The sequence below is a fragment of the Antennarius striatus genome, chromosome 23 (genome assembly GCF_040054535.1).
Source record: "Antennarius striatus isolate MH-2024 chromosome 23, ASM4005453v1, whole genome shotgun sequence".
NCBI classification, from domain to species: Eukaryota; Metazoa; Chordata; class Actinopteri; order Lophiiformes; family Antennariidae; genus Antennarius; species Antennarius striatus.
Genome location: NC_090798.1, coordinates 7,793,504 through 7,812,305, shown reverse-complemented (window position 1 = coordinate 7,812,305; position 18,802 = coordinate 7,793,504). Strand labels below are relative to the sequence as shown.

Sequence of the window (18,802 nt, the reverse complement as noted above, 5' to 3'; positions counted from 1 at the left end):
TGCGGTAATGAGAGCAGATGAAAAGGGTGAAGGCGGGTGTTCAGGGGGGAGATGCAGGGAAGGATGTCCTCTGCTTCTCACCTTGACTGCCAGACCCTCACTGTCCCTTTGGGATTTTCCAAAGAGAACCAGAGATAACCTGTTTTACCTCTTTGTCATCTCTCCTTCTCTAGTCCTATTTAGTCTACCCGTCCTCTCCCGCCAACTCTTTTTCTTCTAGTATTTTCTATTAATGACCTGTCCATCTTCCTCCATCCTACACACTCCCTCCCATCCAATTCATCAAGGCCAAGTGTCTACGCTTTTTTTTGCTGCTACATCTCAAGGGGAAGGTGTCTGATGAGTTGGGGGGGGGGGTTGAATATTAGTTTGAGAAAAGGAAGGATAGTAGAGGAAAGGAAACAAGAGTGCTGACTCAAAGACAAGAGGACCTGTGATGCAAAGGGAGAAAGAGGAAGGTCAAAAGAAAGAATTGGGAGGCAAGAGGAGGTGTTCACCATGGTCCTCAGCTCACATGAAACCACTGTGGTGTTGAATTAAATTTCAAATTATTTAAAAGTTGAAAATTATTGAGCTCTGCCTCATTTGTATTGATGTTAAGAAATGCCATTGTTTTCAAAAGACTTTTATTGCATGGTTACACTTAATAATTTTTCCCAGCATTCTGCTAACTGCTGCTAACTGTAGCTGTACATTTACAAATTGCCATACACACAATATTTATGGTGACTAGACACAGAATCTTTTTAATTGAATTAATGAATTAACTAATTGCCTTGCTTTGTGTATTTCAACTCACACAAACTAAGAAGATGATGTCAGTGTGTCTGTTTTCACAGGGTAGAGAAGATTCTTGTAAAACACTTCCTAGAGTATATTCCTGCGTGTATATTCCTAGAGACCGTCCCTATTTACATCCCTCTCACACACACTTTCTCTCTGTCAGTGTGATGATGGATGTGGTTACTCTTCATAAGACCAAACCATCCAACCCATGTAACTAGATTTATAAGACATGGCGGAAAAATGCATACAGCGTGAATCTTATAAAGTACAATTCAGAGCCAGATATTCTATAAAGAATGACATAAAATGCATCCAAGTATGCAGCTGTGAATGCATGTGTGTGTCTGTTAGTTTTGATCATAATGTAGAACTGGTATCAAGCAGCAACTCATGACTTTGGCTATTGTTGCAGCATTTTCAGGTAGATATGAACCCCTGCCTCATTTCACCTCTTTCTCCATGTTTTCATCATTAATCATGCCACACATCTTCCTTTACACATTCCTCTGACCTTCTCCTCTTCCCCATATCTCTCTCTTCTTGTATCTGACCTGCTCCTCTTCATCCTCTCTGAGATCTGTAATGTGGGCAGAAGTGTTCCCTGTTTAGCGGTGAGTGTTTCAGTGTATTTCTTCAGGAGTCCCTATCTGGGGAGGATTGAAGAGGGCAAGCAAGTTAGTGGTGTGTGAGAATCAGACGAGGAGATAAATAAGAAAAGAAGGGGGTGATCAGGGAATCTAAATCACAGTTATATTTAAAATGTTACCTGCAGTGGCGATATGTTTAGTTTTGCTTACATGTTTTGTAGAAAAAGTCTTTTTCAACTTCCCTTCCAGTGTGAATTAAATATGGAAAATTGTTAAATGTTAAACTTGGACTATGGGCAAATTCTGCCCCAGTATTTTAAAATCTAGTTAAGTGAGTGACTTTATAGTCTTTTATTTATTCTCATTTAAAACCATAATCTACAGCAATGTTGATCTTGAAAATAATTATCACAGAATTTATTAAGATTATTGTGTCATATCTGCTTCCTTTCTTTCAAACAATGACTCACAATTTTTGATTTTTTCAAGTAGAGCTGAAGAGATTAAATTGCAATGTCATCCGAAAGAGTAAGATTTACTTTCCTCCTCTAATTGTAGCCAGTTTGACCAGAACTGGACCTGGGTATCGGAATTTGGCCCAATTATGTCTGCCTGGCTCCATCAGATTGTTTATATTTGGATGGATATGTGTTTGCACAGACGTTTGTGTGTGTGCGTGTGTGACTTTTGCACCATTTCACAATGCCACACCAACTCCCTGCTGCCCCCTCTGCCACCATCAAAGATTCACTCCTCTCCACTGCCATCTCTCTACCTGGGAGGCTTTTCCAGAACACACAGCTATTAAAGTGGGCCAGGTCCGTGGCTGAACGCTATTTTTATCAGAAAGCAATTTTCAGTAGGTGCCCACAGGTAGGTTAGTCCCACAGCCTCAGACACTGCAGCCATGACAAAAAGTACCCTGCCTCCCTCCCCCCCAAAAAACAATACATTTTCCTTATTTTTATGTAATTATCCCATGAAAAATGTCATTGCTGACAAAATGAGTTAATGCCGATGCCAAATGAGTGTTTTGTCTGTTTAGGACTTTCTCAGCCCGTATGTCCTGCAATTTGTATGCCGTCAGACATGACAGTCAGAAATGTAGTGGGTGAGAAAAAAAAAAGAGATATACAGTGCAGAGGTGAAGGAGAGTCATGGAATGATGAAGAGGAGGTGCGTGTAGTTGGGGTTGTGTAAAGCCTGATGGATGGCCTCCCTTTGTACACAGCTGGACTGTCAAGGTCTGTAATGAAAACATTTCTATCATTATCGTCAGGTTGAGTGATGAATATTACTCCTGTTGTTTTAAAGAGCATACATTTAGTCCAGTCAGTATAAAATGTTATTTGATGTCATTGTCTTTGACTTTCAGCTCAGATATGAACTCTATTTACTTCAGTTGGTCACACCTATACACTAACACAGTAATGCACTTTCATTATTAATCAATTTTCTTTCACTCCAATGAGGGTTTTTTCTGGCTGTTGCTCTGGGAAGATGCCCTCAATCTGAAGTATCTAAACGGATGCAGATCATTAACTACTAATGCAATAAGTTAGCACTGTACTAGTCTTTTATTCGTTTTGTTAAATAAAAGATCTGAATGCTACCTCTCCCAGCGACTGTAGGCCTACTGTTGTCCATATTTCCACATATTTCTTGTATCTCCTATTTATAATTAGTACCCGAGTCATATCTTCATATCACATCATGATATAATCCAATGGCATGGCACCTCTTGAACTTGTTGCATTATGGACTTAACATTCCACTGATGCAGCAGTCACTGCACTGGTTCTATGAGAGCTTTGCAGTGTTGAAATGGAAGACTTCAACTACAATTGCTTCATTGAGAGAGAGAAATGCTTTGTTTTATTCAAATTATAAAGGAATAAACACTGTCAGAAAACAATTATAAATGGATTATACCATATAATAAATAAGTAAACATGTCTGTTATTTCATTCTGAATGAAATTGTGAGATAGAAGGGCAGACAGAAGGCTTTGGAGAAAGTAGGCAGAGGACAAAAGGGGAGAGGCAGCAGGAGAAGAGAGACAAAGAGGACACAGCTGGAACAAGGACAGCAGATAAGGGACAAACCCAGATAGGGTTATATATTCAGAATACAAGAAGTTCACAGGGTGACAAAAGAGCGAGGGAAGAAGAAAGTAGAGAAGGAAAAAGGAATAAAGGGCAAATCTCAGGAGATGCCAACAGACACAAATGAAAGGACAATAAGTGAGACAGACTGACAGGCGGGTAAAAGCTGTACAAGTGAGACAGAAGAGGATAAAGGTACATCGGGGAGGAAGGGAAAAGAAAGATGAGCATTGTGGTGGTTGTTGCTCCCAGTGGAGATGTTATATTCGCGATGAGTCTGGGCCTGTCAGGCCATCCTTCTCCAGCAGTTATTGCTGCTTCTCTTTCTTCTCTCACTCTTCAGACCATATTTAGCCATGTTTGTCATTACTTTTGGTTGAATCTAGTCTGTGTTGTCGATCAACTTGTCCTGCCAACCTTTAGCCTCAAGTAGACCAAGAGTCACTGGCCTTGAAAAGAGATTAAAGAGTGAGTGTTGTATGCAAACACTTTGGAAGCAATGACTTACATGAAAAGGTCAAAACTTTTTTAACTTAGGTGTTGACAAGTTTCTCAATTTAAACAACACTCAATTAACTTCCAGTATGTTTTACTAATAAATTCACAATGTACCAATTCAGAAAATAAATTGCCAAGTTTTAAATTTTTATATGTAAGTTATATTATAGTTTGATTGATGGATCCCAATAATAGACTGTGATTGTTAGCAAGTAATCACATGGTAATACCTACAGAAGGCGGATGTATATAAAAGGGAGTTCTGGCAGTAGAAGCATATGTAAATATAGGACAGAGACCAAGTCCTGATGATAATGTCAACCTTTTTATTGAGTAGTCAAGATAGAAGTCTAAATATCTAATAATCTGTTCTACGAAACTCCAATGTGTCTCAATCTACTCAATTTGGGTTCTAGTAGGTTCGTAAGGAGACTGGCAGTGGTGAGTGAAAAGTTGAAACCTCCACCCTAATGACACACTGACAAGAATTTAAGGAAAGTAATATTTAAATGTAGTTGACAAAATAATTTGAACATTTTCAATTTCTCAAGAACATGAACAAAACAATAACAAAACGAAATAAATTCTTCAATACCATCCCTTAAGTGTCCTTAAGAGCACAGGTTATCACTGTCAATTTCAGTTTGGGGTTTCAATGCTTGTTCAATATCTATAGTGTTCTCAGTTTGTTCATATTATGTCAGATCTGACTTGAACAAAGTAATAAAATAAAAAAAGAAAATCTGAGATCTGAGTAAATAAAAATAGAAAATTCCTAAAGGACTTGGAATCTTTTGTCCTACCACCCTCCTCGGAACCAGGTGGAGCATTCAGGAGCATTCAATGTACGCATCCCACGTGGCATACAGTCTGTGTATGGCAGGGCATCAATGCTTGGTGCAGATTCTATCCACAAAAAAAACAGCCAGGATTTTCTTCAACAAAAAATCATTTACTCTCCGTGGCTCAACAGTTTCCAACACTGAACTTCCACAACGTCTCGCTCCGTGCAGACGGATGCAGCGAAAGTTAACTAGCACTGAGCCGGTGTGAGCAGCGCAGACGTGCGTTCAGGGTATATGGGAAACACCAGTACTTAACAAAAAAATTGTTCGAAATAATAATAAAAAAATAACACTGAGAAGTAAATAACACTGGGTTACAATAACACAAAGAGAAAATTGTGACAAAGGAGTTTTAGATAAAACAATACACTTATTGAAGATAAATAATGACGCTCAGGAAGGCCAAGGTAGAAAACGACTTTTCTCTTTTTCTCTGAGCCATTACTGGCAAATGTGCAAGTGGGAGGTGGCACTTCACTTTAAAATACTTTAAATAATTGTTCTAATTATCTGTGTGTGTACGTGCATGCGTGTGTGCGAATTTGTGTGTGTGTGTGTGTGCACGCCACGGAGGCCAGTGAAGGATTAATACTTATTAGCTAGTGGAGCACTGCTGCATCTGAAGCAAGCCATTGTTCTGACATCTTTGTCTCCTTGAAATCCCATTCGTATCACTATTTAACAACAGCAAATACACCTAGCAAGAAACATGAAACGTGTATTTGTTTTTGCTATGACTCAACATTTATTATATGATATTAGAATCACAAAGAAATGTGTTCATGACCTAAAAAGGGAAAGGTATCCAAATATTTAAGTCGAAAATTGAGTTTTTCTGCTTGCTTTACTTATTCACTTTTCAGGGGATGATGGAGAACCTTGTTCCTGGCACATGTAAAATGTTGCATAACATGGTTATGAGGTTTGGTGCCGCCTCTCTTTAGACCCAGAGGGAAAAACACTTCCTCTTTTCATCTTCTCATTCCTCTGCACCTCTCTCTCTTTCTATGGTACTCACATTTGCACAGAATGGAGCAGTTTCAGGGTTGTCATCCCTTTTTTTTTTCATCTCACAGGAAGTTTCTCCTTCCTCTCCTCTCTTTCCCCGGGGTTCTTTCTCTTAGTAAAAATGGGTCACCTTTCCTCTGTAGAGGAGAATGCCTGTGTAAGAATAACCTCTATATCTGTGTGTGCATGTGTATGCAAGGTATTTTATTGTCCAGGGGGGATCCAAACTCTGGAAAAGTATGTGCAAAGACTACTTTCTGGGGCTCATTAGGGGTTAGGCTAATATGGATTGGGGCTACTGGTGACATTTTGTCCACTAATAATTAACAGTTAACATAAAACACAGAACATTTCTTGTTAATAATATATAGAAATACTTTTTTCTTAAATGCTTATCGTTGTCTGTAAATGGTCGAATATCACTTCTAGGGTCAAGTGATTTCTGGATCAAGAAAATCACTTTTGTTTGGTCTCACTGAAGTCTTCAGTTGGCAAGTTGAGGACCTACTCAAATGTATGTCTGTATCTCAGAATGATGTTCATTGAATGTATATGCAGCTACATATAGAGGACTTGTTTATCAGCATTCATCCCAAGCTGAATTCCCATTTTTCCACCTGATAGCATCTCTTCTCCTCCAGCATTGTACAGGCAGAGTTAGATGGACTTTGAAGTGAGAGCTCTGATGCACTTCAAACAAGATCTCACACAGCCTGCCAGTGTGCCAAGAGGAAAAGGGGTTGGAAAAGGAGATTTTATCCACAACCTGAGAAAGTGCACTCTGATCCACTCTCTTGTTTTTACGTCTCTTTTTCCATTTCCCTCTCAAATCTGTGGCTTGACTGTAACACTTCTGTCTGTTCTGGGAGTGTTAGTAACTGTTTTATGCCCAGACACATGCAGACATTATATGCAGCTTCAGATGTCAGATATTCAGCCTGTCACTGTGTGATGAACATTGTGGTGAAAAAGCATTGAGTCAAACAGGTGCTGGCATCTCATGACAAGAGGGCATTCAGGATTGTAGCCTGACCATCAATGGAAATTCTACTTCACCATTTAACCTATCCCTGCAGTTCACTAACTCACTCAGTGTGTAGACTTGCAGAGGATCGAACCACCAACCCTCTGATACGCTGACAACCACTTCTGAGCCACAGCTCATGAAAGGTGTTGGTAAAAACTGGGCCAAATGCTTCTGTCCTTCTCTAAGTGCTTATTAAATATAAGCAATGATCGATTCCATTCCTCAAAAACATATTTCTTACACCATTTAGTTACAACCCGAGTTGAACTATTTACAGCCATAACTGCCGTGCTATTTTGAAATTAACACAGTAATCCCTCACTTATTCATGCTTGAAGATGCACAGCTTATACATCGCAGATTTTTAGTAGGTAGTCACCCGATACCGTATGCGCATGCTATTGGCTGACAACATCCGAGAAAAGGTAATGTGCATTTGTCCATTGTGGCTGGTGTTTTTTGTTTGTTTGTTTTTTGAGTTTGTTTGTTTGTTTGTTTCCTACAGGATAGAAATTATAGTTCAATGACAAGATCATCTTTTTTAGTGGTAAAGTTTTCTTTAAGAAAACCCTGAGTTTCATATACTTTACCTCTTTTTTGAAGGGGGTGTCAACATTCTCCATATAATTGTGATACATTTTTCTCATCATGTTTTGTGTGAATAACCTGCTGTGAATTTTCAAGGCAACATAAACTCTCCAGTAAGAAGTGATACCAAGTTAGTTTGATGTTTATTGCAGTGATTTTACCACACAGATTTAAAAAGGTTTCTGAAGAGTAAGTTTAAAACTCTGTGTAACCACAACATCAGAAACACCACCCCAGCATTAAGAACACATTTGTTCCTGTCAAGTACTGCCTGTGTTTAATCACCTAACTACAGTGCCAGCCGTGGGGTAGCAGTTTTTCACATAGGACTAGTGTAATAAAATCACACATTGTGTTCTTAATGGTTTGAGGCATTTTGTTGTACTGCGTGTGCTTATCGTACCGAAGTGTAGAGGTAGCCCTCGCTGTTCATGGCCACGTACAGCCCTGTCTTGGTGCTCTGGATGGCCACTATCCGGAGTCCCACAGGAATCAAGTTGAACTGCACTGTAAAAACACAAACACACACCGAAAACAGAGAGGATTAGAGTGATGTGACATCACCCATTCTTTCTCTTAACCACATCTTCCCAGTGGTGTCCCATCTCCACTTTTCTACCCTGTACACAATTCATCTAAAAACAACAGAGGTATGAAAAACAGAGATGGAAAGATGAGACAAGAGATGATTGAGTAACAGATTTAGGAGTAATTGAGTCTGATTTTTGCTGCACCGGAGGTCAGAAACAGGAGTGACAGTATGGAGAAACCCCCCACTGTCGAGTGAAGCTCGGCAGAAAGCTCTGAGAATACTGTACAACACAACTCCTGAGGATGCTTTGAGCCTCATGAAGCAGTTTGCTCAGTCTCCTCTATATGGTCCCTTGCATGAAGCTCCGCAGCTAAACTACTTCCTACCTGGAAACAGCAGCAGGCGTGGGTGACATGAAGTATGGAGACTGACTGCAATGTGGTACAGTATGTGGATGTGACATGTGATATGAGCTCCTGCTCTTGTGTGTTTGTGCTCTTACCCTTCTCGGACCTTTTTGTGTGCACTCTTCAAAACGTTGTAAGATGTGACAGTGTGTGTTGATTCATACTGACAAAACGGCCTCCGGCTGCCAGCTGCTGTGCAATCAAATTGACCATATTGGCAATGATGACCAAATGCTGCAGCCTCCCTTAAGGAAGCAACACAGACTAGCTTCAGAGGAGTAAACACGCAGCTGCTGGAATTAAATTATTTAAAAGTGTAAGCATCTGGAATATTCAACCTGTTCTTATGGGCTATTTTTAAAGTCATTGGTGCCAAAGGAATACTATTTTCAAAGAAATTCAGGACCCAGGAATCCTTAACGCGAAATCAGTTTAGTGCACACAAAAGGTTTTGGGGGATTTAGACATAATTATGGTGACCAGTGACCTGACCTTCAAATCCACTTGCGTTTTTAGATATTATCCTTGTGATATTTAAATAGCGTCTTTTCCTTTCAGCTTTTCCCTTCAGGGGTCGCCACAGAGAACCAATTAACTCCATCTAACCCCGCCTTCTGCCTCCTCTTCTCTCACTACTCACTTGTAATATTTGAATATATATTTTCATTTATTCCTTTAATCCTTATGTTGCCACATTTTATTCACACTTCACGGCATATATGTTCTTCTGTTGTAAAGCACTTTGTTACATTTGTTGTACCCAGCAAATACATTTTAGCATCTTTAATTTTTTTTAATTCCTGGAAATCACAGCAATTAACTGCTGATTGAGGAAAAAAAATTACATAATTTCATTGTAGAAGCAACATTTTAATTTATGTTTTCCTGAACAAATTTAATGAGATACATTAATTCACCTAAATTGTAAGTTTTTGGTGGTACAGGAAGCCAGGGTACCCAGAGCGGGCTATAAACCCTGCACAGAAAGGACTCGAACATGGAACCTTCTTGTTGTGAGGCGACACTGCAATACAGTGCCGCCCAGAATGAAACTTTATATAGTTATTATAATTACATCAAGATGAATAAAGTTTGAGGAGAATGTTTTAAATCCATGAAGCCATTTCTTTGAAACAAATCAATTTCAAATCTAAAGTTCTGCCAACATAATGGATGGACGTGAAGTTATAGGATGAAGATAGAAAGTCAATGCTGGCTATGAGGAAAATAAACAGAGCCAGTCCTATTTCTGATGAATAATGAGTTGTGAAAAGTGAAACATTTCTTCAAAGTTGCTTTTTTTTTCTCACTTTTGACTTATACAACTAAAACACTTTTTTTTTCCCCCAGAACAAACTGATGAATTCTGACAAGGCAATGTGTAAGGCGAATGGGAAGAAAGCTATGGATGCATGTTTGAACATACATCTACTACATTGGTATAAACAAAATAAGACAAGGTGAAAATGTCAAGTTTAAGGGTGGAGGGGGAGTAGAGCCTCACATTCTTCTCCCTCTTCTTCCTCACTCCCTCTTAGTCTATCTTCAGGGCCCTGCTTCTATTTGCTCGATCGATCCTGCATCTCAAACAGTCGGTTTCACCAAAGACCACAGCCAGGATGACAAATAGTGAAGGGTGTGCGTGCGCGCATGCACGCACGCACACACACACACACACACACACACACACACACTCACCACCTTCATTCTTACCCTCCTCTCTCCCTTCCCTGTTTTTCAATTGCTCACGTGACCCCATTGGCCCCTGTGGTGTTGACGACCTTATGTAACCTGCTGCATATGAATACACACTACCACCATGCATACAGTACTGTCCTGCCTTCAATAACACAAAAAATATGTTAAAGTGACCTTTAATGCAACCTGTGCTCATTAGCATATCTGATTATTTAGTTTATATCCTGCTAGTTGTTTGTGTAGGTTCTGTTATCCAGGTCATGGTTATCCAAAGCTGGATTTAAATCAATCCACTGAACTTGAAGAAAGTGTCTTGAAAACGTGTTGCCTGTCATCCAAGGGGCTTTGTCAGTTCTGAAGATGGCTGGTCCCAGTTTATTAACCCTGTGGGGCCTTTGTGAAGGCTCACACGAGATCCAGCAAGGAGAATAACCCAGTGAGGATGGAAGAGAAGGAGAGCAAGCGTAACGGTAGTGATCCCATATATGCCTGGTGTATCTGAAAAACTGAGGAGGATCTTCAACCACCACCAGGTTCCTGTGTATTTTAAGTAGGCAACACCCTAAGACAAGGACTGGTCCATCCGAAAGACCCCACACCACACAGTCAGAGTAGCAATCTGATATATGCACTCTTCCTTTGTCAGCTGAAAGGATGGTGACGTTCTGGTCCCTACTCAGCTCTGTCACTGCCTTCTGCTCCACTCCGGTGGAGAGGTTGGAAGGGGGGACTGCTGTTACCTTTAGCCTTAGTCCCTCTGCTTCCGTTGCGGAAAGGTTGTTCTTTTTAATGGCTTATTTTGTAGCAGTAATGATGTCCAAAACTGGTACGTGCTGTGGGGTGATGGCGAAGTTCAATCCTTTGGTGAAGACATCCTTCTCTGGTTGTGTGATTCCTCACCCATGTCCTGTGCTTTATCTGAAGTTGTACTCAGTGGTTTCTTTCTTCAGCTGAGTTCTTCTGTCCTTGTAATTTTGTTTGTCCGAGATTTCAGGTTTAGAAACTTGAGTCTTTGCCTTTCCTCGCTCTTTGTGTGTTGAGCCATTTGAGCTGTCTCAACAAACTTGGAGACTTCTTCTATGATGATAGGTGGCAAAACCGATGTTAGTTTCATGAAGAGCCGGTCAGCCTTCATCTTCAAGCCCTCGATGTTGAAGTGGACCTGCCTCACTCTCTCATTGAGGAGTTGGTTTTGAGCCTGATGTATCACATGCTAATGACCTTCATTAGTATACAAAGGCTCGGTGAAACTCACATTTCAACGACCCCCCTTTGACACCCCCTGGCACTCCATCAATCATCGTTGAGGAGCCAGACGGGTTTCAACTATGGTCGTTGAAATGTGAATAGGACTGACTACTGGGACAAGACCAGCCACCATCAGAACTGACAAAGCCTCCTGGATGAGAGGCAAAACATTTTCAAGAAACTTTCTTAAAGTCCAGTGGATTGATTTAAACAGCTTTGGATATATCCAACTAGCTAATACTTCCAAGGAAAGTATAAATGAAGTGACATTAAATTTTGTGTGGGTGATGTTTGAATAAAGTCATTACTAGACAATATACTGATTGTATAATGCCACTTTACCAGAGAGCATGATGCCAGTCCACTGCTAAATTCGGGAAGCTTCTTATGAAACATGTGACTTCATCCTCCTTCTAATTAACACATAACAAGGCTGAAAAAATTCTCGTTTTGCTAACAACCAGCTTCAAAGTCAACCAGCATAAATGCTTTAAAGTTACATCATTAAACTAATGTTGGCTTAATCAGTTAGCAAGCTTGTTTTTTCTCAGTCACGGTTACGTCCATTTTTGTAAATTTAGTGAAGCTCTCAAATGGACGTTTTTTTCTCTGCATCTATGTTGTATTCCCTTGTAATTGATCACTAACTTAATGCCTGAATAGAAGTATCCCATCTCTCTTTTGTGCCCCACTGTTCTTTCAGTCCGCTCATCCATTTGGCTCATATTTCTCTCTGCAACACACAAGACAAGTGAGGGATTAATCAAAAGTATTTTGCTGGGGAAGACAGAGGGAGGGAAAAGGAGAGGAGGGGAGGGAAAGGACGGTATTGCCAGTTTGATCCCACAAGTCACTTTGAAGCCCAATATCTTGTACAATAAACAGGGAGAAACTAGAGATGGAAGAAGAGAAAGGAGGTAAGCTGCAGAGAGCATCTGTTGGCCTGCAGTGTGTACAGCTGGTTTCTACTGGATCAAGAGGATTACGGTCATCAGAGAGAAGTCACACACAGTTTAACTTCACATCCTTTGGTTGTGGCCAAGAACATGTAGAGCAGGGGTCACCAACACGGTGCCCGCAGACACCAGGTCGTCCTCAAGGACCACATAAGTCACCAACAGGCTATTTTGAAAATAGAACAACTTATGTCACTACTCGCTACACTAAAATTTTATTCAGTTCTGTTGCTATTCTTTTTAAATCACACTTGCATTGACATAGATTTGAAAATGACAATATCCTACGTGTCATAAAAGCTACCGTGCTAACTACCCACCAGGAAGCGCACTACGGGCAGGAAAAAGCCTGTGAGCTAAAGGCAGCTTTGAGTAAGCAACAGTCTTTTTTTAACGATTTGCGCGAAATTGACCGGCTTTGATTACGTGATGACTCTGGTCACGAAAATCATAAACGGCGTGCTGCTCCGAAGCTATGCTGGTGAAAAAAATCCCCGAATGCAACTGAAGCTTCATTTAGAGCTGCACATTTTTTTTGATAGAAACCTATGCTGCTATGATGCTTGTAGCTAACAAATTAGTCAAAGATGAGAAACATGGTCCTGATGTCATTTCTGCACTCTGCGATGTGCAGCTTGGAGCAAGTATGAAGGCTAGACGAGTGACATCTTTGTCTGTGAATTTAACAGAGCAGCTGAACCGGGATCTCGCTGCCTGCATGTGGTTTAATGTCCAATGTGACGAGTACGTAGACAAGCGCCAGCACGTCCGAATGACGTTTGATGACTTTTCTACAAAAGAACTGCTGACATTTCTGCCACTAAAGACAACGTGGGGAGTTGACATATACACCGCGGTCCAAACTTCTTTATGGAGGAAAAGGTGCCAGTACAGAAGTTGGCGTCAGTAAAAATGGATGGGGCACCGGCCATGATGGGCTGGCATGCAGGCTTTATTGCACAACGCAAAAATGATTCAATCTTCACAAAATTTCTGCACCACCACTGCATCGTGGTAGGGCAAGCAAGCGATTTGTGCGAAATTGACAGGCTTTGATCATGTGATGACTCCGGTCGTGAAGATCATAAACAACATCCGCTTCAAAGCTAAACAACACAGACGGTGTAAGATGCTGGACGAGCTGTCCACTGAATACGGTGATGATTATACACAGAAATAAGATTGTCAGCAGGGGAAGGATTCTGCAGAGATTTTTGTCACGTCTGGGTGAAATCAAAGAGTTCATACACTCCAAAGGGGTAACTGAACCATCTGAACTGTGAACTGCAAGGTAAAGATAAATCTGTTGCTCATACGATCAGCGCAGTAAACACATTTAAAGCCAAGATGAATTTTTTTTTTCCAAGTGGAGAGGAAAAAAATGCTGCATTTTCCCATTCAGTGTTAAATGACAATGTTTCTGCATCTGAAGCTTTGGATGAAGCTGTAAATAAGTACTCCCAAGTCATAAACAGGACAGGAATTTGAAGAAAGGTTTTCTGGCTTGAGCAGCTTGAAACGTGTGTCATTTATTACAAATCCTTTCATACAAGTATACTTGACATCCACTGCTAAGCAGCTCACTGCTTTGTTCAATTTGAACGCTGGTGAGGTAGAGATGGAAATTCTAATGCTACAAAATGACCTCCACCTCAAAGCTCATCAGTCTGCGCCAAACTTTTGGTGCCCTGGAGTATAGTGGTGTATGCACAGCAGCTATGTTTCATGTTTAAATATGTTTTTTTCTGATTGTTATTGTTATGTAAATTGCTAATTGTGGAAAATAATTATTGATATGGGAACATTTTTTTTTAAATGTTAGAACAAGTGCTGCTATTTTAATATCAGTATTATAACATTAGTTATGCATGTAGTTTTGTTACTTAGGAGGTTTGTAGTAAACAGGTCCTATGCAGTCCTTCATTCTACTCGGTGGCCATGAACTAGCCCTCAGCCTCAAAAAGGTCGGTGACCCCTGATGTAGAAAAAAGCTCAAAGTTAAAGTAAGATGATGCATATTGAACAATGCATCCGTTGCAGACAATCAGGTGATCAAGCAGTATGTGAAACTTAGATCAGTCAAGCTCCAGTTAAGAATAATGCCCAGCAGCAGCATAGAAAAGATGAACCACATTCAATGGTTCGATTAACTTTGAGTCAATCTTGTCATTTTCACACAACACCTCAGTGATTGCTATTTGATAGGATTGATATCATTGGTCAACTCAAGACAAGGGTAACACAACATTTGAATCAATGAGTCAAAGTACATCAATATTTTTTGTGGGAATTTTTTTGAAAACCTGAATAAATGTGATATTTCCTGCAGATTTTATGTCACAAATTGATTATGCTAATACTTTAGATCATGATTCACCGGAGCACCCAGATTTTAAACCACATCCGAGTCTGAAAAGGAGACAGTACCTTGTTCTGGGATCAGCGCAGTGACAATGGAATTGATAGAGCTGTAGAAAACAAATTGTGTTAGCATTGAATGAAACACTCATTTGTGTCGTTAAAAAAATGAGCTTTAAAGACTCAATAGTGGATTAAATGACTTGAAGCTGAATTCCATGCTTGATTTCCCTGGTGGTCGATGACTCTGATGACAAGACAACTACATTCAGTCGGCTGTTATTTAACTTCTACCTCTTCTTCCCCCCCTGGGCTTTCCTCTCCATAACTGATTTCTCTCAGCTTTTATCTTTCTCCATTCAGACCATCTGTGTCTCCTCTCTCTCCCTGGTGCTTTTTGTCTTTTCACTCAGCCTTCACATGAATTAACAACCTTTTTCTTATCTCACTTTGGTTTTTTGCACGTCTCTCTATTTTTCTTCTTTATTTGTTCCCGCTCGGTTCCATTGTGGCCGGCTGCTATTCTCTACATCCTGTGAAAGTGATACTTTTCCATCCACGTCCATTCATCTTTGTCCTATTTTACCCTGAAGCCTTCTCCGTCTCTTCAGGTCTCACTCGTCTTGTCTCTGCCTCCCATCTTTTGTATCTTCCCTCCTCACTTCCACTTTTTTGCAATTCATTCATGTTCTTCTTCTCATTCTTACAGGCCCACCCCTGGATCTTATTCACCTTTTCTCCTCACCTGGCTGAGAGAGCGTTTGCTTTCGATGTTCACATTTTTACTCCTTGAATACATCTGCTCTCATGCTGTGCCAAGTTTTTGCCTTTGATTTTTTTCCTGTCTGTCCTCAAAGAGGGCAAAGAGGAGTTATCGAGCACTGGGGAAAGTTAGAGACAGAGCATGCTTGTTCCAAAGCAGAGACAGAGATAAGTAAGATTTCCCTCCAACAGTGGGAGATGGTAATTACAGTGGATAAAAGTGAGGGAATCAAATTTCTTCCTCGTAGCTTTCTGATGCACACACTGACAGTCAATAGCTTTCATCTTTCTGCTTCCTTTCCCCCATTTTTTTTCTGCACTTCTTTCATTGTCCGTCAAACTGTCTGTGCTCCTTCTCATCCCCTCCAACTAACAGACTTCAGAAAGAGACTAAATCCAATACGACAATCACACCAGCGGCTCCATTCGTCATTCCCTCTTCAGTGCATTTATTCCCTCCATTTTCTTTGGTGTATTTTCTTATCTTCTTTCAGCTCCTTTCAGATTTCCAAACTCTTCTTCAGTCACTTTTCCAGTGCTTTTCTCTCACGTTTATTTGATTAACCCATGTGTTGCATCTTCACACACTGAAAAGCACTTGATTGAATATTTAAAGGTGCTGAAACCTTTTCAGATGCCTCCTCCTGAGCTCTGGGATCTTGTAAGTTTTTGTACTTCTGACTACTCCTTTTATTAGTTTGTTAGTAAAGTAGTCATAATATTTGTTTCAATTTCAGCTGATTACGTGTGTAAAATAAAAACCCAAATGAACAATAAAGAGTATTTTTTATAAAATATAAGAATGTGATTGTTGTTTACGTGAACTCTGTCTTACACTGTTAGTCAAACAGAACCATTGTAACACATATTGCACGATTGTTTTTTTTCTTCTCACTATCTATTCTTTACAGCAACTATGAGTTGTTAAAATTTAAAAGAATGTCCATAATTTGAAAATTGCTGACCACAGAGGCCCCGGCAATAGCATTTAAGACATTTCAGCCATCATGAACCATCAAACAAATTTGAAATAAGCTACAATCATGTTAAACTTAAATAATTTACAATCCATTAACTGTTAAATAATCATACTCACAGATGTCTGCAAAATCCGAGATTACATTTAGTGCTCTGCAAGCTGTATCTCCCGATCTACTGAAATAAATGGAAATGTACGACCATCACTAAACTGCATAAAACATGTAAAAGTCAAATAGTTTAAGTGATTAATTGCAGAGTGGCTGAAACATGCTGTCTTAGAGCAGCACTTTCTCCCCCCATAAATAGATAATAAATCTCATACTCCTCCTCTCTCCTGCCATCATTTGTAGTCCACTTTTATTACATAACAGCTTGGACGAATCGAGAACAGAGGCAGCGAGAGGTGACGAGTAGGGTGAGAACTCCTTTGACCTCCCGCCAGAGGGGGGAGACACAAGGATTGAGGAGCCATCAGGTGTGTGCCAGCTGCTGCTACCGATTTCTCCTTTCCTTTCTCCCTCTGAATCACCCTCTCATTTTTCAGCTCTATCTTCCTGTCTTCTTCTGCCAAACCATCTTGTTGCACTGACTCCACTTTCTTTTTTCGCTGCTCGTCTCTGTTCCTTTTACTCTCTGCTTCCTCCCTTTGGCCACATTTTCTGTAATATAGAGTAATTTCCAGCTTTGTGACAACTTCCTTTATTGTCTGGTTATGGGAGGCCTAAAGGGAAAAAAATATAAATGGATTGAAAGGGCAAACAATAGCCATACTCATCACATTTGTTCTGCTACACTCCCCCAAGGCTTCCATACCTCCATCCAACTCTTGTCCCTGCACTAAAGCAAAGGCGGCCTTCACTAAGAGGTGAGGACAGCTGCTGCAGAAATACATGGAGCGTGTTTACATGGCCATGAAGCTCTCTCCTGCCCCCTAGAGGTTATTACTTCACCGTCATTAATCTGAGTCACAGTGGGTCAGTGGAATAAATGAGCTGAGAGGTCAGTACCAAAGTGGGAAATTGGGATTGAGGGAAATTGGGTGGAGAGGTCATTTTCATGGCTATTGATTGGTGTTTGCAGCAGCCTGTAGTATTACCTGTCTGACCAACAGGGAGCACCCAGCGAACAAAGCCAATTAGATGATAAAGGAGCTTGCAAAAATGGCTCGGATGAGACCAAACACAGGATCCTCCAACAGACCAATGATGGATGGAGGTTGGATATATATATATATAAGTAATACGGTATCAACTGGCTTTGTCACCCAGGACTAATATGAACTGTATGACCAACAGAAGGTGCAGTGGCAGTCAAACAGTGGTCACTGCTTAAAAATTAATACAAAACCAATAAATTCATTAAGAATGAGAGTCACTGAGTGAAACTACAAAGTTTTGCATTCATGCAGCAACTGCTGGAGCCCGGCCCTAGTTACACCTCACATCATTCATAAATATTCATTTATGAAAGACAAATGCATTTGTGTTTATTGAAAACATCAGTCGTGAAAAGCCTTTTATGTTTCACGTTAAAGGAAAATTTACGATTGTGATGGTGTGAGGCTGGATAACCAACAGAATAAAGCTGTCCTGTCCTGGCTTTAAAAGCTCTTGTGTCATACTTTTACCATATGCATTAGTAATTAATCATAACTACACATGGGAATACTAAAAAAGCACAATTAGAACATAGTATGAGCTGAAATGTCACAATGGCTTGTTTTTTCTCATTAAGACACTTAAATAATTGTGCCTTGTTAGCCATATATTTAAAAAAAAAAGATTTTTCTGTTGTTTGTGCTTTATTAGCTTTATGTTCCAGAAAACACATATTCCCATGTCAGTTTCTAAGTAATCAAATGCATACTGGACTTATGCACTGAGTACATAACCAGACAGGATTAATCATATTCATAAATAAAATTGAGCTGGAGCTCGATGAAAAAGGTGTCAATTTATATAATGAAAAAAATTTGGATGTCCAACAAATTCTTTTTGGACAAATGCCAAAGTAAAACAAAAACAACAAAGCGCATCAAGATTAAAAGTGTGTTACAGTATTACAGCGGGTAAGACTACTGCCACAAAGATGACATATAAATAAAATGGAACACTAATTTTATGGAGGGAAACATAACTAAGAGTCAAGCTGTAAATTCAAAATATGTCAGGTTTATGGTTTCCATCCAAACTGTTGTTGCGACTGAAAGAAACATTGCCACATCAACAATTCCCAACAAAAAAATATTGATCTCTTTGGGAGGGAGGGAGGTCATGTTTGGGGATCCTTTATTATAATGTTTTTTTTTTTGTCAGTGATAACAGTTGGTCACCCCTTAGATGAAGCAATGGACGAAGCTTCCACTCTTAAATTATTTTACAGTGGAGCAGTTATAAAATAAGTGCATCTGGAAATT

At 40.0% G+C, this 18,802-nt stretch overlaps 1 protein-coding gene across 3 annotated transcripts in view; it reads right to left on the bottom strand.

Annotated features, from left to right (window-relative positions):
- fgf11a (fibroblast growth factor 11a) overlaps positions 1-18,802 on the bottom strand; it is a 63,486-nt gene that overhangs the window by 9,753 nt on the left and 34,931 nt on the right. For all 3 annotated transcript variants that reach the window (XM_068308071.1, XM_068308072.1, XM_068308073.1), the window contains one exon: positions 7,848-7,951. In XM_068308071.1, the coding sequence (XP_068164172.1) occupies positions 7,848-7,951 (104 nt within the window). The remainder of the gene's footprint in view (positions 1-7,847; positions 7,952-18,802) is intronic.